Source organism: Pseudorasbora parva, chromosome 6, assembly GCF_024679245.1.
Source record: "Pseudorasbora parva isolate DD20220531a chromosome 6, ASM2467924v1, whole genome shotgun sequence".
NCBI classification, from domain to species: Eukaryota; Metazoa; Chordata; class Actinopteri; order Cypriniformes; family Gobionidae; genus Pseudorasbora; species Pseudorasbora parva.
The window spans coordinates 16919119-16943964 of record NC_090177.1 but is presented as its reverse complement, the minus strand read 5'-3'; the positions used below and the strand labels follow the sequence as shown (position 1 = coordinate 16943964).

General features: G+C 37.8%; 1 protein-coding gene across 3 annotated transcripts in view; it reads right to left on the bottom strand.

Annotated features, from left to right (window-relative positions):
* The window catches only part of hbs1l (HBS1-like translational GTPase), a 41319-nt gene extending 17451 nt beyond the window's left edge, over nucleotides 1-23868 (bottom strand). The window contains exons 1-5 of one of the 3 annotated variants that reach the window (XM_067445843.1): nucleotides 23688-23860; nucleotides 23062-23127; nucleotides 22006-22146; nucleotides 14824-15033; nucleotides 402-510 (exon numbers count right to left, since the gene is read on the bottom strand). In XM_067445843.1, coding sequence (XP_067301944.1) covers nucleotides 402-510; nucleotides 14824-15033; nucleotides 22006-22146; nucleotides 23062-23127; nucleotides 23688-23730 — 569 coding nt within the window. In that variant the 5' untranslated portion in view covers nucleotides 23731-23860. The other 2 variants (XM_067445844.1, XM_067445845.1) reach the window with 2 other exon arrangements.
* Between the last annotated feature and the right edge of the window lie 978 nt (nucleotides 23869-24846).

Sequence of the window (24846 nt, the reverse complement as noted above, 5' to 3'; positions counted from 1 at the left end):
AGATACATAGACATTATTTTTGACGTCACTACAAGTAAATAAGTTTATTAATAAAGTCATGTAAACGGGTGAACTATTGGGTGAACTAACCCTTTAAACTAAATAACATCCAATATGATCAAATATCTCATGAACGACTGTGTCACTAAAGTTCAGTCTGATCTGAAAAATCACTGAAACCGAGACAATCATGTCTAATTAGGACATGCAGTGCAGTGCGCATATTACAGGGACAGTCCCTGTGAAGCGAGCTGTGGTTAAATGCTTTGTTTAATGGTGAAAGATCACATAAGTTCATAAAGCAACCCTTATAAGGTTTGAACCTACAATGTTTGGGTTAGCAGGGCACAAATATTTAAACCACTTCCATGTTACCTTCCATGTTACCTCGACTGGCTTACCTTCGCACATCAAAGCCCATGGTCTGCTTCTTGCCAGACACAGTCATCCGGGCAACCTTAGGGACAACCTCTGCTTCAACACGACTCTCTGGAACATCCCGTACTTTTGCTAGGATGTAGAAAACAACATTACACTAAATTTACACTAAATTTACGATATTTTAATAATATTCATATTATTGATTTTTTAAAATTAGCTTTAATATTAAGAAAGGTTGTCCATTTAGATTTATGTTAATCTATTTCTTTCTTAGCACAAAGCATGCATTTTTTCCACTATGATATTTTTACATGCCATTCAGAAATGTATGACATTGTACATTTTATGAAAGTTGAGTTTCCTGTTTGGTACAGTATAAAGGGTTACTCATTTTCAGACGAGCAGATGTATGTGTCAGTGCACTCAGCATGCGCTCAGCCTCATTTTCTCTCTATCTTACTGAAATTCATGAGTCAACTCCTCCGTGCTGCACCAAAACAGGCTCTCAGAGCCAGTGGGGGGGAAGGGATGAACGAAAATGAGGATGAGAGAGAGAGCATTTTTCTGTCCCTGTAAGGTAAATGGCTGAAATGTGTGCAAGGTGTCTCGTCATAGCAATAGAGCCGTTTTCTTTAGAAACGGCCACAGCCAGTCATCTCGCTCTGAGCAGAGAACGCTCTGGCCAGGAAAGGGTTAACTCCGGCACGTCACTTGTACTCCCACACTGACTGTGCACTTCCAGCACACAGGGGGTTAATGTGCAAAAATAATAACCTCTAACCTCCAAGAACAAAAAAGATGAGAAGACAAGTCAACAAAGGAAAAAGTTTCAAGGGAAGAAAAAAAAAACACTATGAACTATGAGAATTTGTGAGACGTCTGACTCACCTTGTTGGGGGGAAAACCGTTGATCGTGATCAATTTAAAATGATCATAAGTTATAACATGAGAATGTTTGTGTATTTGCCTTTTTATATATTAAACTATGTTAATTTTATACAGATAAACGAGTCCCCAGATGTGTTTGAGGATGGAATGGCCACACCACAAGGACCCTTTATGCACACAAATCTCAAGATGACAACACAAACACAAACACTCACACACACACACACACACACACACACACACACACACACACACCTGCTACAGGGACAGGAAGTGCTGGGGAATGTAGATAGCAGTTCACCTGCTTACACCACACACACACACACACACACACACTCGGGCCACACCCACAAATATCTCCCATCTGAACACACACACATTTAGCAACACTTCACACACAAACCACACCCACACAACATATCTCTACACACAGCCGCCAGAAAGTTATGCGCTGCCAAATTCAACACGTTTCTGACAAAGAGCTCCAATGCTATGTATTTGCAAAGTTAAAATAGCAAAAATAAAAACTGAAAATACAAAAACAATGTCTGGCTTTTTTGGAACAAGGAAATGTGGGACATTAAGTAACAGCTTGTCAACATATTAATATGCATCAACACTGCATTCAGTATTTATTTTCAAATACCACATTTAATATTTAATTTCACTCCTACTGACTTCCATTAAATTTCACCTTACTGAGCATCTGTTTAGTTTATTTCAGCACTATTAATACTTTACATGCTTTGGCGATACTGTAAGAATTAGCTATAAAGCAAAAAAGCATTGTTGACTCTGTTTTTCAAAAGAGCATTACTCAACTATGATGACAATACAAACAGGTAGAAAAATACATGTCTACATGTAACACAAAAAAACAGACATACACACCCTTCAGGATATGTAAATGTGCTCTTCCTAGAAAAACGGATCTAGGCCTATTTAAACACCAGTGAGACATGATCCTACCTGATTATCTACCATCTTCTTTACTAGCTGACAATGACTGTACACACATCTGTCACTCTGTCTTTATACCATCTTTCTAGATCTGCATATGACCTGCTAGCCCTTGTTTGCTATATATTATTAATCAAATTTAATGGTGTAACAGTGATCGAATCACTGTTACAGAAAGCAATAAAAGATAACCAAAATAAAATAAAATGTACAAAAAATAAGTTACTTCCATCTTAAGACACACTAAACAGTCTGGAAAGTCAAATGTGTTGGACATATTTTTGCTCCAGTAGGGGGCACTAGTGTAACAAGTCCTGGAAAGAAACAAAATAAACCCTTACAAAAACCCAAGAAGGAACAGCATTCTTTCCAAAACACTTCAAGCATACATTATCTTCTCTCCAACTTATCTTTCATCCCCTTCTTTTCCATAACAGTTATTTTTATTGGGTTGAGTGTAGCACAGACGTCCCATAACTATGGGAAATCCCCGTACACTCACCTTAAGACTGCCATTCAGATATGCTCAATTCACAATGAGTGGACTATTACACTCATGAGGTGCATCTGATGCACTATTATAGATTTCGTCACTTGCGGCCTTGCCCTTACGGTGCACACCTGCTGAAAACAATACTTGAACAAGACAGATGCATTCACACACTGTACTTATTTAATCTCTTTCATAAACAAGGATCGGCAAAGGTTGACAAAGGCCTAAAAGTTTATATGAATGGGACGTTCTCCTCAATACCTCTATCTATACAATATTAATTAAAACTAGAGTTTAAGATAACATTTGCAAAACCTTAGAAAACCCTAACAACTGCATGGCAACATTCTAAAATCCCTCAGATTCAGAACACCTTAGCAATCCCCTAGCAACACTCTTGTGAACACTCAGAACACACAAGCAGCTGCAGAATAGCCAACCAGATTCAGAACAACTCTAGCAGCCACCTACGCTGCATCCGATATCAAATTCTTCCCTACTATATAGTATGCGAAAAACAGTATCCCGACAGAGTAGTATGTCCGGATACATATCATTTGAAAAGGTGAAGTGGCCCTGGATGACCTACTGCTTTTGGCGAGATTCTGAAGCGTGTATTCGATGAACACTTTACTATCCCATGAGGCAATAGAGCTGAAGGGATGCGGGTAGCAAGGTTATTATAGTTTTGCTTTTTTAAATTAGTTTTTATTTTATTATCGTTTTCAATTTTGCTACAAATTTCAGTTTAGTTTTAGTTAGTTTTACAAATGGTTTTGCTAGTTTTAGTTTAGTTTTTATTTTGCAAATACATTTCTATTTAGTTTTTATTTATTTAGTTTCAGTTTTAGTTTTAGTAATTATAGTTTAGCAGAGTTACCATAATGAAGTGTAGAGACCAAATCAAGGTTTTTAATTTCAGCAAAGTTTAATTAACAGATTAGAGTTTAATCTTACTACACATCCTTAAGTGAAATAACTTGATAAACGAGCATTATTGTTTAAACCCAGGACAGTCTTACAAAACATGCATAAAGTTGGGTCTTCACCTTTGAGCAAAAAAGCTTGAGTCAAACTATGACCTATACAGGATCTATCTTTAAGAACAAAATAGATGCAACGTAAAATATAAAAGTAAAAATGATAAATTCCAGACAAACTCACTCATAACAGATGAAATATTGTTAAACAATTAAAAGCTTATTTTAATTTCTTCAGTAGTACAATGTAGGCTAGCAGTGTCTGCACACTGTTTTGCTCTGTGTGTGTGTGTGTGTGTGTGTGTGTGTGTGTGTGTGTGTGTGTGTGTGTGTGTGTGTGTGTGTGTGAAAAACATGTGTGTACATGTTTTTCTAGCCTGGTGAGGACTTCAAACTGAATGCACACAGACTCATGGGGACTCGTGTCACCGTGGGGACCTAAATTGAGGTCCCCATGGGTACAAAAGCTTATAAATCATACCTAATGAGTTCTTTTGAAAATGTAAAAATGTAGAAAGTTTCCTGTGATGGGTAGGTTTAGGGGCAGGGGCAGTGTAGGGGGATAGAATATATGGTTTGTATGGTATAAAAACCGTCTATATGGCAAGTCCCCACAAAGATAGCGCACCAGACATGTGTGTGTGCGTGTGTGTGTGTGTGTGTGTGTGTGTGTGTGTGTGTGTGTGTGTGTGTGTGTTTGTTGTGCTATAATTGTAAAGGGGACCAATGTCCTCACTTATCTAGTAAAATATTATGATAACTGACTAATAAGGACATTTGACTGGTCCTCAATAGTTAAAAAGGCTTATAAATCGGCCAAAACATGTTTTTATTTAAATCTATTGTTTTGCACGTTCTTGGGATGGGTAGGTTTAGGGATAGGAATTGAGTTAGGAGATATAAAATATCATTAACCTGATATAAAATCAATGGAAGTCCATGCAGTGTCCTCACTTATAAAGTGAAACAAACCTGTGTGTGTGTGTGTGTCCTGGTATTCCCTACTTTGTGGGGAAATGTCTCCACACAGATAATAATATTATTAGTAGTAAATGATTATGATAACACCTTTGAGCCTGTCAATATTATGCAAACATGAAATCTCAAACGCACAGTAGGCTAGTAACGTTATTTGCTAATATAGTTGCTGACTTTTGCGCCTGCGTCTCTCGTCACGTAAGAAACGGCATTCTAAAACAGTGAGCTTAAAAGAAGTTCAACGTGCATCTCATTACCTTGTGTTATTTCCCCTTTCACTGCCACGGACGCATTGATTCTTTGTGAACTCCCGTTTAGGACTGGCGATGTGTTGCCTGTCTGCACCAAGCCTTTTTTTTTACGGTCTATGGTCTGCACGCGTCCGTCACAGGACAGCGGTTAATCTCCTCAGCTCACTTGACGCGCAGTAGCGCAATAGACACTCCCTCAACCGCCACAGTCAGATTTTCCACCACATTAAAGAGAGCTTATTAACAACGAAAACGAATATTTATTTTTGCTAATTATTATTTTATTTCAGTTAGTTTTTTAGTAAGAGTAGTTAGTTTCGTTTAGTTTTAGTTTTTTATTTATTCAGATTTTTAAATTTTATTTCAGTTTACGAAAATGTTTTTTGACCAATAGTTTTAGTCTTAGTTTCAGTTTTCGTTTACGAAAATAACCTTGGCGGGTAGGTCACATGATGATGACAATATGGCATTTGTAGTATGTCTGGATTACATTCATACTACACACATTCAGTACTAAAATTTTTTTTCTAACTTTCCATTAGGGATGAGCGATACCGCTTATTTAGTTTTTGATATGATACCGATACCAATTTCAAGGCCAGTATCACTGAAATCGATACAATACTTTTAAACTGTTTAAAATTATTACATGTATTAAATTATGAAAATGACAGAGTAAAATATGTAAAGATACCCACATAACACTATATTTTAAAGACATTTTAACATTCATTATGCCTTAATTGAAGCTTATTAGATCACTTTTTTTTTGTATACACATGGTTAAAATATTTAGTTGTAGCGGAAACCATGGAAAAAAACTGTACTTAAAATAAACCATGGTTCGTTTTCTTAAGGGACTGCCAGTGATAAAATGTTGCACCCATAAAATGCAACCTTTTTATTCTGATAGTGTATGAGTGTAATTGCCCTACGTAGGCTACAATTTCTATTTGTTTATTGTGAAGTAACTCAAACATGTTTTTCTGTCTTCTGATGAGCATTATTGTGGGCTGTTTGTTCAAAAGCATAAATGGTTTCTTATTATATTTTTTGGAAACGCAGTTCTGTTTGAATACTGTGTCAGCAGTGAGCAAATACTCCTGTGATTGGCTGTGTCTTGCAGCGTTTGCGTGCTTTCAGATCATGGTTCAGATGAGCAGGAAAATAGTCCTATACTACACAATTATTCGTTTTGTAGGCATAAAAGAATCTTTTAAAATAAACAATTTTAAAAATGTTACATAAAAGAAGCTCCACCATGCAGCTGACTCTTAAGATTTGATTGGTCACATCAATCACAATACCGATTGCCACCAAACACTGATCCCTAAACGTACCCCTCTGTAACCTTAAAGGGGTACTTCAGCGCTGGAAAGATGAATCTGTATTATATACGAATCTGTAGTAGAAATGTGAAATTATTTTTGAATTTGGTGCCTCTTAGACTGAGAAAAGACAGAAAATGTATTTTTGTCTCATGGGGATGAAAGACTACAATTCCCAGAATGCTTTGCTACCCTGTGAGGCCATTCCCAAAGCCACCGCTACTGGATTACTGTGACTGAGTTGGAGAAAAGACACTACAATTAAATACTGAACGTGTCTGTTCAATATAATGATTGAGTCGCCACGTGTCTCACAGCACTAACGTTGCAGGAGTCAGATTACATTTTAAAGGGGGGGTGAAATGCTGTTTCATGCATACTAAGCTTTTTACACTGTTAAAGACTTGGATTCCCATCCTAAACATAGACAAAGTTTCAAAAACTAATGTTGGACGTTTGATGTAGTATTTCTGTGTCAAAAATACTCCTTCTGGTTTCTCACAAGTTTCAGAAAGTTTTTTTCAAGTATGGGTCGGCTTGACGTTAATAAGAGCCGAAGGTCCTTGTATGGGCCGTACGGCTCTTCTTCCAGTAGGGTGCGCGCGTGCGTGACTAGAGCGAGAGAGGAAATGCACGACTATAAACACTCCGTGCCGTGCTCCACTTTATTCCTATGGGTGACATCAAGCGACTTCAACGCTTCAGCACAGCATTCCGGGAAGGCAGTGCTGCATTTGAACCGATTTGAACGCAGAAATGACGGGAAGCTTCACAACATCGCTTCAGTCGCGTCGCAAAAGTGAATTTCCACGGCCACTGCTGTCACAGGACTTCACCAAATCATACCAAAGAAGTGTGTTTTTGACGGAGCGGTCACAGCGATAAAGGTTTGGTCCTGCTTTGGAAGCAGCCAGTGAGTAAAACTGCTTCAAATGTCTTTGCTGTTGGCTACCGTCGCGTGAGTAAACATCAGTAAACGACAGGATCGCGTGCTTCGTCATTCAAATGCGCTTACGTTACTCCATTGTTGTTCTATGTATAACGTTACACTAGTCTGACGTGCAAAACCATTTTGCTTGCTACTGCTAAGGTTTAGTCGCATACAATAGTCCATAAACCGAATCATGTCCTCATAAACTGCGAGTAAACAAGCACAAATGTTGACAGGCCACTAAATACAGTACATACCCCAGAGACGGACGTCCTGCTGTTGCTGTTTCTCCTGTTCAATTTATTTCAGCCTCAGATTTGATTCTGGATCATATATCTATTAGCTGAGATCGATAGCGATGGGTTTCTCCACGCTTGAGGACGTCACCGCTTTGTTTGCGATCGTCATTCTTTAGCTCCGCCCACACGATACGCCTCCAGGCACTCTGTTTTTTCCGGAAAGACTCGGTACAGCCCATATTTCTTTTATAAATATAATAAAGCTAAAGACTTTTCGGAGATATGAAGGATGCAATATTACTGTATAGGTACTCAAGATTGACATGAGATGTTTCACTGAAACTGAGTGTTTCACCCCCCCTTTAACGTCATAAATGAGCTGAATGAGCTCTTGTGATGAGAGCTGAGGTAATCGCGACCATACTCGCGGCATACATTCACAATGCGTGTTCAGTCTGGTGCGTTTTCAGTTCATGCCTTTGGAAGCTTAACTTTGCCAAAGCAGTCATATCACCCTGTAGCCCAAGACTGGTTTCCCACTGAATCTAAGCAGGGCTGAGCCCGGGTCAGTACCTGGATGGGAGACCAACTGGGAAAACCAGGTAGCTGCTGGTAGAGGTGTTAGTGAGGCCAGCAGGGGGTGCTCACCCTGTGGTCTGTGTGGGTCCTAACACCCCAGTATAGCGATGGGGACACTATACTGTCAAAGAGCACCGTCCTTCGGATGAGACGTTAAACTGAGGTCCTGACTCTCTGTGGTCATTAAAAATCCAATGGCACTTCTCGTAAAAGAGTAGGGGGGTAACCCTGGTGTCCTGGCCGAATTCCCTCGATTGGCCCTTACCAACCATGGCCTCCTAATAATCCCCATCCACTGAATTGGCTGTATAACCCTCTCTCCTCTCCACCTATCGCTGGTGTGTGGTGAGCACATTGGCGCCGTTGTACTGTGGCTGCCGTCGCATCATCCAAGTGGATGCTGCACACTGGCGGTGGTTGAGGAGAGACCCCTGACATAAGTGTAAAATGCTTTGGGTGTACAGTAGTACATATGAAAGCGCTATATAAATGCCTCATTCATTCATTCATTCATTAACTTAATAGAAAGTAATTTGAGTTTGTTAATTTGATTAAGTTAAAACATTTAAGTTGCTCAGCATCCGTTTAAATGAATGCCTGCAGAGGCGAGCTGTGCTGTGAGTCTGATCTCCATCCCCCATGCGCGGGTTGAAAACATGTGGAAATAGCTCCCTATGCTGGTTGTAGTCTTTAGCCTTTGGCCAAACATACAGGAATTTTTCCAGAAATAAAATGCATTAATCTCTTATCTCAAGGAGAATGAGGGGGAAAGCACAATCATTTGAATATACTCCAGGGTTTCTACTGATACAAAGCCATATGCTAATCGCTGAAGTAACCCTTTAACTAATGAAATTAGCTGCAGAGCGGGATTTTTGGTGAAGTGATTCATACTATGAATTTGGACATACTACTTGGCTCGCATACTGTTTTTTGCATACTTTAAAGTATGGAAGTAAGTATTCAGACATACTACTTGTTTGGAGACCTCGCATACTAAATAAAAGGGAAAATATTTAATTTTGGAAGAAGTGATAGTTGTTTTTAGCTTGTTGTTATGTTGTATCTAGGGTATTCTAAGACATTGCAAAGGTGTTTCTATGTAGGTGGTCGGAATCCAAGCAGTTTTAGGATATTGCTACACAGTGTTTTACTTTACCAAGTAAAAACCAGCCATGACTTTGATATTCAGTACCCTAGATATGCATCGTCCATTTTATTGTCCACAGGTGGACAAAAAGCATGCAAGTCCAATCATTCAGAAAAGTAATAGCACCATTTTCAGAAACAAACCACAAGATTTGAGGCATTCATTTCAGTAGCACAAACTGTTGAGGACAAGTTGCATGGCAAGTATGATGCTTAACTTAGCAAACACCAATAATAAACCTAATCAACAATTCTTGTTCCTACTTAAACCTAATTAGGTATGTAGACTACTGTGTACGAAGTCTGTACAAGTTTACTCTAAAGGAGTACAATCATCTAGCTCTACTGACAGCAGAATGAGAAAACAAGAAACAGTCTGACAGAGGAGGAGAAAACTAGCTACAGATGATCTTTATTCACACTCAAATAGGGTCAATAACCTTTCTCTAGCTCTCTGACCAATCTATGTAGTGCTGCGCGACTCGCAGCACAGACACAATGACATATCACCATTTCTGCAAAAGCCACAAAGTGCAAAAAAGGGAGAAAACGTCAAAGAGCAGTAACAGGGCCAGCTGTAAACTAGTCACTTTTTCCTGTGTGGGCGGCAAAAGAAGGCAGAGAAAACAGAGAGGGGGGAAAAAGGGATAGATGACTTGAGGTGGTCAGATGGCAAAGAGATAGATTTTATAAAAAGGAGTTAAAGACTGCAAATGTGAAAGGTGAGCTGCAGCATGCTTTTGAAAAGCAGGCCTTCACCCACGCGTGGCTCGGCAAACAGAGAGTTAACAAGAACACATGCGAGAAGTGAAGATACAAAGTGTGTGCAGTCAAAGCATCCTAACAGTAAAAAAAAAAAGCTTTTACATTTTATGAAGACTGGATGTTTGCCTATGCAGAACCCCAAATCATGGAGCTAGGATAATCCAGGTGGTTGCCAGGGTATTGCTATGCTGATTCTAAGTGTGTTCTAATGGGTTTTAAGGTAGATGTTTACGGTTCATGTCAAAAAGAGCTCATCAGCATGATAGTCTGCTCTCTAGATATGGACGTGTATATGGGATTTTTTTCTGCCAGCTTATTGTCCACCAGATACAAAATCATAAGTCTGATTTCTTAAAAATGCAAAAATTAATCTCTGACCTCAAATGGCACGATTTTAAAGTTTATTCTCAGAAAAATGTTAATTCTCAGTTGTTGTTTTTTTGTTTATACAATGAAAATCAGTGGGGTCCAATGTTGTTTGACCCTGTTGACTTTCAATGTATGGACAAAAAAACTTTCAAAATATCTTCTTTTGTATTCCACAGAGATGGAATTTTTGCATGACATGAGGGTGCAATAAATATTGACGATTTTAATTATAGAATCTTTAGGATTAGCAGTTTATTCAAAGATCTAACTCTAAGGGCCATATTTACTAATAGTGTGCACCAAAGAAAAGTCCCGTACACACCGGAATGAATATTGCATGCTTATCGCAGTAGTCTTTTAACATCAAAACAAGGGTTTTTTTTGGCATACAAAAACTACTATGAGGATTTACCAAGCCACGCAGTAAAACATTTGCACTGAAATGGCACAAAGGACAGAGTGGACAAAGTTATTTTTGTGACTTTTTACTAAATAAGATATACTAAGGTTTGTGCTAGTCAATTTACTGGTATTTGCACCATTATTTACAGCCCCCCAAAAAAGCATTTATTAAACCAGACAACAATTTGCACAGCTCGTAGTAGATTGCGTCAGTCATTGCAAATTAACTTGGTGCATCTGTGTTCATTAATTTGCACGTCGTCAGTATAACTTTTCAGTCCCACTTGCTCTTTTCTTGAATTGCATGCTAATTCGCCCTGTTTAGTAAATCTGGCCCCAAGTATAAACAATAGTAACAACTACTTATTGCACCTCCAGTAATTCTGGCCGCATTATCAATGAAGAAATTCAGTGAACATTTAAACCCAACAAGAACTGTGCAATGGCCAGAACATTTAGTCTCTTAATTAAATATTTTAGTTAATTTAAGCTTAACTAAGTCTAATTCACCAACAATCCTAAATAACACACTTTTCAAGTGATTAACAGGATTATACTGTTTAAGTAAAGACACTAGGTCAGTGTGCAATGAAGAAATAAAATCTAAACATGCACATGCAGGTGTGTGTGTGTGTGTTTCAGACCATCTTCAGATCTGTGCATGTGTGTGCATCATCTCCCAAGGTGGATGGTCTACCACAATAAAAGCAAAGACTTTGTAAAATCTCTTCCAATATGCTCTGGGCGTGTTAACACCTATATGTGGCCACAAAGAGACTCTTGTTTTATATGTGCATATGCACGCGCACGCGCACACACACACACACACACACACACACACACACACACACACACACACACACACACACACACACACACACACACACACACACACACACACACACGTAAGTGATAAACACCGCAAGCTAACACACCCTTTAAGGGAAGCAAAAAAACAAGCTCAGCCTCAAAACATACATAAAGTTCCCCTCCACCCCCACATATTTTGCACACTCCTCCAACATCAATCTCAGAAATGAAACTGGAAAATCTTTATTTCAGAATATATACAAAACGTCAGGCCCATGGCCACATCAGTGTACATCAGTGCTTTAAAACAATTTAAAAATGCAGCAGAAAAAAAACAAATAACAAAATGTCTATTACACATTAATTATCATCAATAAAACACACTTTTACAGTGTTGGGTTTCAAAACACAACAAGGAAAACTCCAGGTGTCCCCCAAACCCAAGCACCATCCCTCTTTCTGTGTTTGTGGTAAACCAGAGCTGCACCTCATTTCAAATGGCAGCAAAACAGCTGTAGAGAGAATCTGCTGTTGTTTTCCTTTATCTTTTGCACTCTATCTGCTCCTACTCTGTATTTTCTTTTCCTTATGTAGAGTGACTCTAGAATTTAATCAATCGTTTGTCGTAAAATTACATAATCAAGTACAAAAATATATACTCAGCCTAATGAACTATTTTTAAAAATGGAAATATGACAAATCTAAATGAAAAAAATAAAATATGAAGACTTTAAAAGTAATACTAAATTACAATCTGAGGTTTTAATCGTTTAGAACAAAAGTCCTTTATAACTTTCCAGTGTAATGGTTAGTTGTAAATAAATACAAAGAAAATATAAAAGTATAGAAAATACAAAAGTATAAAGAATTATATGGGCAAATGGTATAATAATTTCAGGGTTCAAATGTACAACCATTTGAGTGCTGCCCTATGATTAACATTTGAAAGTTCAAATTTTCCTAAATGTATTAATTTTAACCTATGCATTTCATTCTATAAACTATTGTTTTGCATTCAGTCTGACAACTAGATGAAGCCCTGGTTCTTTAGATTATGGGCTAAGCAGTAACATCATAATCTTGTGTAAAAATTAACCTGAGCCTCAAAACTGTTTTATATAGAGAGAATACAGTTTAGGAGGTTTTTTAAAATGTACTGAAAAAGGGAAAAAAAGTTAGTCTCGAGTAAAAGCTTTTCTCTGATTTGCTTTGACTATGTCATCCGGAGAGGGCGTGTTGAAAGAAAACGGGGAGATGTGATGGAGCGGAAGACACTGCACTCGTTCCTTCACTCTCTCCATCTGTCTGCTGTATAAGAAAGCATTAGGCGTCGGTTCACTGTGCTGACTCTTCTTGCTTCTCACTGGCACGCACAACGCGAACGCAAAAATTGACGGTTTCGCAAACACACGTTTTTTCTGACTAGCAGAGGCGTGGGTAAAACTCAAAAGGGTTGGAGAGCGACTGTCAGGAGATGTTTGGGAGATAAGTGCGCTAAGATCGACGCTCCGGTTAAAGCTTAGTGAGAGGGGCTTAGGTAATGCTTTTGCAGATTTGTTCGATGCTTGATGATTAGACCCATTTTCACTCTTGAGAGATGCAGTGCATGCAAGTGACGATTGATGTCCGGACATGAGTTCGGACAAGGAAGGTGCTTCTGAAAAGCCCGGAGGAGCATTTGCAGATGATGTTTGGAAAGGCTTTTGGATGTGTGTATTGTTTTGTGTACCAGTAATACGTGAATTTTGGGTGTCTTGAAGTCCTGGTAAATTGTCATAGAGTTTGGGACTGCTGTCCTGGTGCTCTTGAATTAGCTCAGCCAATGAAAGGCTTCCAGAGCTCTTTCCTTGCCCAGGTACTCCTAAAGGCCCACTGCTTTGTATGACAGAACTCAAACTTCCTAAGGAGACAGGAAGAGGGACGGACCGCTGGGAATCCTGTAGTGCTAGGCTACTGAGAGAGCAGGTTAGAAGAGATGAGGAGGATGTCACACCCAGACCAGCTGGGACAGAGGTTCCCAAAGAGAAACCAGCAGAGAGAGATGCCCCAGAGCCAACAGACAAACCGGAAGACGGTAGGATACTTTGACCCTGAGATAGAACTGCAGAAAGTGGGGCGGTAGGACCAAGAAAAGAACCAAAAGGACTGGTAGTAAGAGGAACTGTGTAATCCAATGAGACCCCAGTGGAGGCAACTAAAGGAGGAATGTTTGTACGCTTCTGTTCATGATGAGCTATTACTTCGGCAAGTGAACTTTGTCCTAAAGTACCATCATTATGGCTTGAAACCTCTTTTAAATTAGCTTTTGCCAAGCTTCCCAGACCAGGGGGAGGATTCAGTGCAGTGGGTTTGATCATGTTTGGTTCAGGCATGGCTAAGAGATCACTGAGGTTGTAAGACTGACCACTGTCTCGTTTCAGGGGTTTGGATGAATGTGCACTTGATACAGTCTTAATACTATTGTGTGATGGAGAAAATAAGGCTCCTTACCTTACGAGGGCCAATTGTAGTCAGAGAGTGCAACCAAGAGGTTGAAGAAGGAGATCAATGGTTAGCCGAGACCACAGAGAGAGCAAGAAAAAGGCAATACGTTATACACGGTAAAATTAAGGATATCAAAGATAAATAAAAACAAATAAAAAAATCAGTCTGATTGCCTGTTTTAATAATGTTAGCAGTTGAAGCCTATAAATTTGTATATTACGTTTTTATATTGTTTGGTTGTTTATTAATTGTTTAACACCATGTTCAATATAACAATTATATAATATAATTATATAACATTTAACATTTAAACTTGACATTTTAGATAAGATCTAAAATACATTTAGGTGACACGTTCCAAAATATTCCAGGTAAATGTTTTTCAGTCCAACAGAATGTTTTAAACATAAATTGTAAAGGTAAAGTAGTAAATTGTTTGTTTTTAAAATATATGAAATATGACAAATAATAATAATAGTTCATTATAAACATCAGTATTAGCAGTAGTACTTTTATAAATAACTGTTAATGTTGTATTATTTGTATTTATTTATAGCCTCGGTTACTGAAACGCAACAAAAAAAAAGGGTTCTCCCCAGTTTTGGAAAAACCCTGGAATTTAACATTTTCCCCTGAGACCTCATGCCAACTTTGTGTGTTTTAACTATCTGTGGTCTTGGTGAAGTGGTTTTCATTTTCATTTTGGATTAAAATACATAAAAGGGCACATTCTTTAAGTGGAAGTGACACATAGGTGTTTTGAGTAGTTAATATGCTAAAAATGGTGCAGGGTTTTTTGTTTGGTGTGTTCTGATTGTCGGTGGAAGGGTGTGTACCTTTCTGTGGTGCAGCTGTGGTGGTAGGCTCAGGCTGTGCGCTGGTTCTGGCTGTATGGGCGTGTGTATTGGTGTTCTCCCCAGTTAGAATGAAATCAAGGGCTCGGTGAGGGTCACAGTCATATTTAAGAGCTGCCTGAGTCAGTGTGGAGTCTGGAATTGAGTCTCCTAGCACTGCCCTCATCTGATCCAAACAGGAATACAACTGACCTGTCCAAACATGAACATATTAATGTGAAATAAGGACAACTGATCCAATAATTCCACTTGGAATTAAAACTGAATCTGGATTTTTTTGAAAGGCACAAATTATTGGATCAATAATATCACCAGTACAAAAACACCATTGTTTAAGTTTAAACATTTACTACCTTTTAAAGGATTGGGGCCAATAAGATTTTTCTTAAAAGAAATGCATACTTTTATTCAGCAAAGATGCATGTAGCATCGTTTCCACAAAAATAAGCAGCAGTAATTGTTTTTAACACTGATAGTGATTATAAATATTTCTTGAACACCAAATTAGCATACTGGAAAGATTTCTGAAGGATCATGTGATCAAGACAGGAGGAATGGTTAAAGTATTTTTTTATTTCTAATAATATTTCAGTTATTATTAATTATATTGTATCACAATATTACTGTATTTTTATCGAAACAATTACTGTATTTTTATTTGAAAGTGGTGAGCACAAGATACTTCTTTCAAAAACATTTACAATTTTACTAACCCCAAACTTTGGATAGGTAGAGTACATATTCTAAAATTCCACTAATTGTTGGGTTGTCTAAACAAGTAGCAGGTAAGTCTGTCTTAAGGAAGCTGATTAGGCTGATTTAGGCTGATTTTAGATTCAAAACCTAATCAGACATTTCTTAGAGCTACAACACTGCAACACATAGGGTGTGTTTAGTTTAGTTTTTTTTATAGACCACATTTCTACTGCCTCAGGTGCAGCCTAAAGTGTTGTACAAAGCAATCAATAAAACCAAACAAAGAAAATACAAAAACGCCACAACATACAATTAATATTTAGTTCTCTCCTGTGTCAGAGTCAAACTTTATTCCATAGCCTAGGATAGGTCGCATTTTTGCTTTAGTCAGGATCGTGGTACATGGAGCAATAATTTATATGCCGATCTCAGATTATTTACTGGCCGGTGCGGAATAATAAGATCTGACAAAGAGGGCACAAGACCATTTAAAATCTTAAGGGATGAAGTATGATAAAATCTGGGTGATTCAGTCCCTCTTTCTTATACCAGTCAATAGTCCAGCATCGGCATCTTGAACCAGCTGCAATCGATTCACCAGTGACACCAAAGAGTCCTATATACACAATATTACAATAGCCCAGTCTAGTCTGGATGTCAACGATTAATCGATGATCGATTAATTGTCGAAAAGACATTTGATCGATAAGACTTATCGATCATCGATTAAGCAGGGTCATGCAGGGTGGATGCGTGAGAAAACGGGAGGAAAAATGATACGAGCACGCCCGAGTTCTATTTGGAACCATTTTACAGCTGGAGTTACACCTTCATCATGACTGCAAGCTTGCATGTGCATTCGCAGCCTTTTGTTTTGTGCAAATGTAAGTTGTAATATTGTGTTTATTTTGTGCAGGCCTATCTTTAGCTGATTTATCTCATAAGGATGCATTTGGTTAATAATTAACGTTAGAGGTGAGCGGTAGTAAAAGCGTGGCGGTGATCAGCTTCAGCGTGCAGCTCCAACAGCACTAATAATGACTGAATGAATAATGATTGGGACTATCATATTACACAACATTAATGAGAACACTATTGTAATAAAACATTGTGATTGTTAATTATTTGGGTTTATTTGCCGTGTGTTTCATTGCGTTGATCCAGGAAGAGCGCATGCACAACATGAGTCACGCATTCTGACTCGCGCATGTAACTTAGTTCAAGTTCACTTCTGCATTCGCATCAGATTGTGCTGAAGTAATTTGTAATATTACATTTATTTTGTAACGTTATATTATGTGATCAATCATATAGGATGCGTTTCTTTCAGCGAAATAAAACGCACTAACAAATTGCTTCAGTCAGTGATGGCTACCGGTTTTTATTCAGTGCTTCGGCTTTAGCGCATACAGAGCAATGCATAATAACGATGACTGGGACTGTCATATTATATAACAGAAATGAGAACACTATTTTAATAAATGGTTGTAAAGTCATTGGGTTTAGGTGCCGTGTTCAGAGCGTTGTTCCTAGAGCGCGTGAACACGCGTCTCCCATTCTGAATATGAATATCAGCAACTCAATTAAAGTTCACTTGTCCATTCGCATCATTTTGTGAAGATATATAATTTGTAATATTTTGTTAACTTTATATAAATCTGATTAATCTCATATAGGAAGCTTTTTGTTGAGTTAAATAACGTGCTAGCAAAGTTTCAGTGTAACTTACCAGTGTTGATTCAGCACATTCAGCTTCAGCTCGTGCAGTTCAAACAGCAACGCACGACTAATAATAACTATGATTGGGACTGTCACATTACATAACATTAATGAAAACAATATTTTAATAAATCGTTTTGAATTATCTGGTTTTAGGTGACGTTTCAGCACGTTGCTCTTGCAAGTCCACAAATTCTGAATAATAGATCTGAGGCGGCTTTCTTGTTGTATTACATGTTATATTTGGTTATTAAATAAGTAATTTAATTTAATTATAAATAACATAGACTAATTTTACAATCCCATAGCCCTTTGTTTAGATAAAATCCTTCTCATTCATTTGGTGACGAACATGGCGTTTTGAGCAGCATTGCACATCCAGTCATGCTGTCGGCTATAAGCCACTGCTAGACGCATATTTCAGTATTATGGTTAACGATTAATCGTTTAATTGATCGTTAATTTAAACGACGATCGATCATGGGAATTTGTGAAAATTGACATCCCTAGTCTGGATGATATAAAAGCATGGATGGTCGCCTCTAGATCTCTAGATAAGAGCATTTGTTTCATTTTAGCTATTAATCTTAAGAAGTAGAAACTAGTTTTCACCACAGCACTAACTTGTTTAGCAAAATTCAGCCGAGTCAAGAAATACAGCCAGATTTTTTGCGTACAGATGAGCATTTCTAGAAAGTAGCCCTAGGTCGCTAGATATAAATGGGGAAGAGCTAAGAAGGAAAAAAAAAACAACAGTTTTGCTCTTATTTAAGTAAAGGAAATTCTTAGCCATCCAGCCTTTTACTTTCTCCAGAAACTTAGCAATGTTGGAACAGGACATATAGCATGGATGTAGTGGAATGTACAATTAAGTGTTATCGGCACATATTTCCTTAAAATAAACCCCAAAGGTAAAATATACAAAGAAAATAAGATGGGCCTATATATGGACCCTTTTGGGAGCCCACATGATAGAGGAACTGAAGGCAATGAATGATTACAAATTTTAAATGAAACCAAAACAAAAAAAACATTTAGTATTGTTCTACTAAGCGTTCCTAAAAACACAGGGATATGTTCACAACCTGATTGGTCGGCTTTTATTACGTATATTTCGTGACAGAACTTACCGAACATCCCCAAAAATGCTGTTTGCTAGGCTAAATGCACTTGTTGTATGTGCGTAGCCTACAAATTATGGTATTTTGACCAGCTGAGAATTCGAACGCGATTGATGCCTTCACGACTATGACATGAAAAAACAGGTATGCTTGAGGATTCAGTCCTATTTAGGGTCCCATCTTGTGACATCATGTCCTGTTTTTGAATCGTTAAACGTGTCTTTGGTCTGTGTTGCGTTCATATTTCATTTAAAGCACACCAGGGTTCATTTGGAAGCAGACAGAGATCCATCTTTAGAGCCCTGCATTTCAGCCCAAACCCAACAGGCCCTGATTTATTTATGCCCCTCGGGCCGGGCTTCGGGCATCGATTATCACAACATACAAATGAGTAAAGCAGGCCAAACTGCGTTCAGTGAAACTGAAAGTAGGCCTCAGATTCTCAAAAACACAATCATCTAATGGTGTAACGGATCCCAAAACTCATGATTCGGTTCACATTACGGATCACGAGTCACAGATCGGATAATTTTTCGGATCAGGAAAAAAGGGGGAGGAAATATTTTTATTTGCTTTCCATTTATTAAATTAAAACTTTGGTGTTAACTAGTGGTGGGCCGTTATCGGTGTTAACGTGCTGCGTTAACGTGAGACTCTTATCAGGCGATAAAAAAATAACGCCATTAGTCTATTCTCAAAGTTGGGTTGGGAGCTGGGTCTATACCAGCGTTTCCCAACCGGGGTGCCGTCTGACGTGAGCAGGGGTGCCGTGTAAAAGGTGCCGGCATGCACTTGCCCCGCGGTTCATCTCACAACTGATGACGCATCTTTAATATGGGTTAACTTGAAAATAATGCTTTATATGTTTCTGTTGATGGATACACCTGCTGGCTTCTCAGTGATACATTACAACAACAGCGATAATAAAAGAAAAACGGTTTCTCTTTGTAAACTGTCCATGCATGCGAGTTCTGTCGTACGTTCGGATGTGAACAGTTATTTCTCCGTCATCACCTGCGTGTAGTGCCAGAAGACGCAAATGAGAACTTGCACGCTCTGTAAGAAGGTTTATCTCTGTACACTCATTCGTGAGCGCGCAAAAATATTTTGCATCATCAGCAAATATTGAGTTATCTTTCAAGTCTTGAGCTTGAACGGACAAACTCACACAAAAAGTATGTCATCAACATGTCTATCTTGATGAGTATCCAAGCAGACATAGTCTGAATATGCCTTAAGTGAACTTTATATAGTCGAGAAAGACGATGCATAGCCTTGCATTAGGTCTTAAAGGGGCAGCAGCCTTTACTGCTGTCTGTGTAATGTCAAATAAAAGATAAGGATAGCTGATTGAATAGCTTGTGTAAGTTTAATACGGATTAATCTTTAATTTAAACAGTGAAATATGGAACTATTTTACATTTGATTACTTTATTCAATTTCTCTACCTAAAAACTAATGTTAGACCTACCTGAAAAACCTGAAAAGCATTGTTTATTTTTTTAGTATCTTGGCTCAATAGTGTTTATTTGTGCTGCTGCTTGTATATAATTATTTTAGCCTAGTACCTACTTTAGAAACAACTATAGACCATGTTAAAAAAAAACATTTTAAATTATAACTTACAATAGACAAAACCAGCCGACTCTCTTATTTTCTTTTGTTTTTACAGAAAACTCTTCTTTATTTTCATTTTGCTCTTCTCGTTTACCTAATTGGGTTTTTATTGATTTACTCGAGGAAAAAGGCCATGTGTTGATGTTGAAACTGAGTAGACTTTATGCATTTGTGGTGGAATTACTAGATATTCGCATCAATACATGTTTGTTTTAATGCGGATAATGCGCTGTCCCTTTAATTCAGCACGTCCAACGCAGCAAAAAATAGACTCGGTGCGGAACCGTTTGCTGACCTACTGTAGACGCACCACACCTGGAACGACTGAGGGACCAATACAACTTGCAGTGTGAAAGCTGTAATCTGTTAACATGGGTACGGAAGCAAAATACGCACCGCAAACGCAATGCAAACGAAGTATGTGTGAAACGGCGTTAGCATGTGTCAAATGCGTAGCCATGATCCTGTATTGCCACTTTCATACGGCTCTCTCATGCCACAGTACCTACATACTGTTACAGTTGTTACCTACATACATCTTCATTAAAACACCCTGCATGTTTTTTATTTGTATTTTGTTTATTAATAGATTGTGTAGCCCGTTTCGTTTGCAAGCACCGTTTCGTTTGAGAGTGCCGTTGCGAGGAGCGGCAGCCTGCCTCAATTTGTGCCTTTTTACTGTGGTGGTGAACTTTTAAACTAACATTGTAATATGCTTTATATCTATGGATTGAAGTGTTGAAGTGTTTTATATCTATGGATTTCATCATAGGCAAGACAAGTCAAGTGTTGATTTGAGAGGGTAAACTTATCAAACATGTGGTTAACTCACTGTCGGCCACTGGTCGTCACTTTAAAAAACAAAAACTGTTCCAAACATTTTTCTAAATGAACTTTATAAAGAAACGGAACTAAATATAACTACTTTGACATTAAAAACCAATGTGAACAATTTTAAAGGTAAGGATAGGGAGGATTAAAAAAACAAAAACATTCGGGCCGAGAATTTTGATAAGCTTTTGGAAATGGGCCAGGCTAGGACCTGAGCGTCTCGGGCCGGGGCCGGGCTAGGGCCTAGATTGGAGGTCAGCGCAGGGCTCTACCCATCTTTTCTTTTGTTTGGTGTGCACCAGGGTTGGATTGCAGAGTTCACACTCATTCAAATGAACTGCACTAACAGAGCAATCAGCAGGGGTTGTTTTAATCGACCCTCAAACATGCCAAGTGTGAACACACCCTTAGTAGAATAGTTCTTACTATTAGACTGTAAGACCTTTGAAATCCTATGAGAATTTGCGTCTTTATTAGGGCTGAATGATTAATTGTATTTGCGATAATATTGCAATATGATAAAACAAGATTTTTTTTATCCACAAAGGCTGCATTTACACTGAGGTCACGTGACATGCTACACATATATGCCTGGCCTACAGAAAAGAAGAGTTTGTTTTAGCTATCTAATAGTGTGTTACTGGTTCATTCTATACAATAAACTTGGGAGAAAAGATTCTCTCACCAACAATTCTGATTCTGAGCCTAGTTTTCAACCTCAACGTGCGATGCCGCTGCGTTCGTTTTAGAAACACCCTTTTTCTGCTTGCTTCCAATTCATCACAAACACACACCATTCGAACCTAAATCATAAAATAATCTCTCAAAGTTTGAAAAGGTTGAAGAAAAATACAATGACATTGCACAGGAAGCACTTTGCTTGATGTTACGCTGTTACTTGTCTAGCCCACCGGTATTTTCCTTACAAATGCTCTAGGAAGGCATAATTTATGTAGTTTGGAAATCAGCGGGCTAAAATATTAAAAATATGAAACTCACTGACAAGATTGCTTTTCAGAAGATGGCTGTCACAAAATTAGATTACTTTGGACCTAATCTCTATATTAATCCCCTTCACTGCCATTAAAAAAAATTAAGCATAAATTTGAAAAATCTACTAGCCAGCAAGTTGACTAATCATTGACATAAGTGACCAGGTTAACCAGTCAAGTCAGTGTACCTTGCTGTAGTGGGTCTAATGTGCTTGTGATGGATGGAGAGGTTGGCATCTCCTCTTCTTCCTCTTCATATTCTGCCTCCTCCACGGTCTCTACATGTCGAGCCTGCCTAGAGTCTTGACGCGAGTAGATAAACTGTGCGGCTATGGAAACATGAATTTACAAACATCTTCATAAAAGACAAAAATGAACATCAATATCATACAGTTAAAGAGTCAGTTCTGTCATCAATTACTCACACATTAATCTTGTTTAAAAAACATAAGGCTTTCACTCATCTTTGAAACACAAATTAAATTATTTTTAATTAAATCTTTGAGATTTCTGTTTTGTCCCTCCACTAAGTCTATTCATCTATGCATCTAAATGTTCATAGTCAGTCATAAATGTTTATTCTCGTGTCGCACAGCACGTTTGAGCTTCCATTTACCACATTTAAGTACTCCATGTATGTTTAATCTTAACATGTGAATAAAATTAAAGTTACTGAATTCAATCAGTTCATCATATAAAGTGATCGTGTGTGTTTTAACAGACTTGAACTGTCATTTTGATGAAAATTTGTTAAATGACTTTCAATGGAGGGACAGATTTAAATTTCTCAGATTGCATTAAAAATATCATAATTTGCTTTTTACAAATGAAAGATGAAGTCTCATGGGTTTGGAATGATATGACAGAGAGCAACTGATGACAGAACTTTCATTTTTGGGTGAACTATCCCATGATTCAAATTCAATGTGTGAATGCGTGCAAGCATAGGTTATTTTGGGGGGAAATGAGAAATGGGGAAATGGCACTGCACTGGGTCATATAAGAAAGTTAATAAAAAATACATAGGTTACTGGGTTCAACCCTAATCTTATTAATTTAATCCAGCATATATGGCCAAAAATGAAATGTAAATAATAATTAAATATACAATCTTCAAATAAAAATACATAAATAAGTAACAATGGAAACATTTTGCAATTATGATGTATGACTGATCTAAATGATTGACATCCTCCAAATAAGGAATTTACACAATTACATACAACTTTAATGAAAACACAAACCAGTGGCAGGAGAGATGCAGTAGTCATCCTCCACCGACTGCCCGTACATGTCATCATCCTCAAAGTCTATGAATACAGGGAAAAATGTAGACAAATCTGTTTTACTCCAAACCACAAAAGCTAGTTTTAGTTAAAGCAATTCCACAACATCAACGAACAGAAAAGCATTGCTGGGGGCAAAAGGGCTTTGCTAAGTCAGCTAACGTTACACCACCTGAAGCAATGCAACACAAGTTATTAACCAAAGTGACAGTTAAATAGTCACTAAAACTGGGAAGAAATAGAGTGAATTTATTCATCTTAACAAGAAAAAGAATCCAGTTGTTACTTTTGTCTTACATAAACTAGACGGCTGATTTGTGATCATCAAAATAGACCGAATTATGAAGGAAACATGTAAGTACATTTTAGTTATGTTTTCAAATACTAAGTACAAATGTTTGAGTTTAAAATCACAGAACTCGTTACCAGGCACACAGTCCAGCTGTTACCATCTGAAACAGTGACACGACAGCAGTCTTGTCATAATCTGCAGCACTGAACTCTGTATAAATAACATAGCTAACTGGCAATCACATAGGCCTCTTTACATAAAAGCGGTTAAATATCATATTCCCCGTATATACCTTCGTCGTAGTTATAACCTCGGACATTCCTGTGGCGAGACATTTTTTGTTCGACGGCTTTCTTTCACGTAAACAAAGTACGCGAGGCAAAATACCAATTGTCAGAGCAAAGTTTAGACATGCGTCTCAGTCCACAGCCGCCATGTTGACGGCCATCAGAACAAGTGGGAAGCGCATGCGCAGTGAGAATTACTCTGTGTACAAATTTAGATTCTGAAAGTCAACTCTACGAAGGCGATGTCAGATTAAACAATTATGTTTTTAGTATCTACAAACTGGAATCTAAACAGAGATTGTAGTTAACACGGTAAGTTTTGTAAAGGATGAACATACATTTTGTGTACGTGTCAGTATGAAAATGTTTACTTGTGTATCAGAAAGACATAGCTTACAAAATAATATAAAATGTATAATGTTTTATTTTATAAATACTGTATAATTTCTGTTGTAGAACAAAAGATCTCTTTTTATGCTTCTCAAGAGACCTTTTGTTCTACAATAGCCTACAAATTATACAGTAGGCGTATTTATAAATCAAACATTAACATAAAACACTCAGACATATGACATCATGTAGTTTATGTCAAAATAAATTTATGACAAGATTAATTTGATTAATACAGTTGCATGACAGTTGGGGAACCACTAACAATGGGTTTTCCAACTATCTATAATGTGTATATTTTTCACTTATTGTCATCTGTTTAATTGATCTTTTGACCTCTATCGCAGCCCAAGAGGAGAAAAAAAAATCCCCTGTAAGGTTTATCTCTCCTTGGAACACAAGACTCTGCAGCTGTGAAACCTACTCCTGGAAAACACCTTTAATCTCTCCCCTCCTCTCTGCTATATCAGATTTTTTAGGATCTTGATCTTTCGGTTTCAATACTTTCAATAAATCGATGGCCCTACACTGTGGAATCATTTAGGAGATATGAACAGGGAACTAGGCTTATTGCTTAGTTCCCTGTTTATATCTAAATGAGCCATTCAGTCTGGGCTGTAATTTTAATCAAAAATTTAAAGGGGAGGACAAGAGTTTAAGTGAATTTTGTATTAATTTGATTGCTATTGTGATGTCTATAAGTCAGGAATAGAGAGGTAATGTATAAATGAAGTTGTTCTGTACACCAGGTAGGCAAATAGATAATGTGAGAGA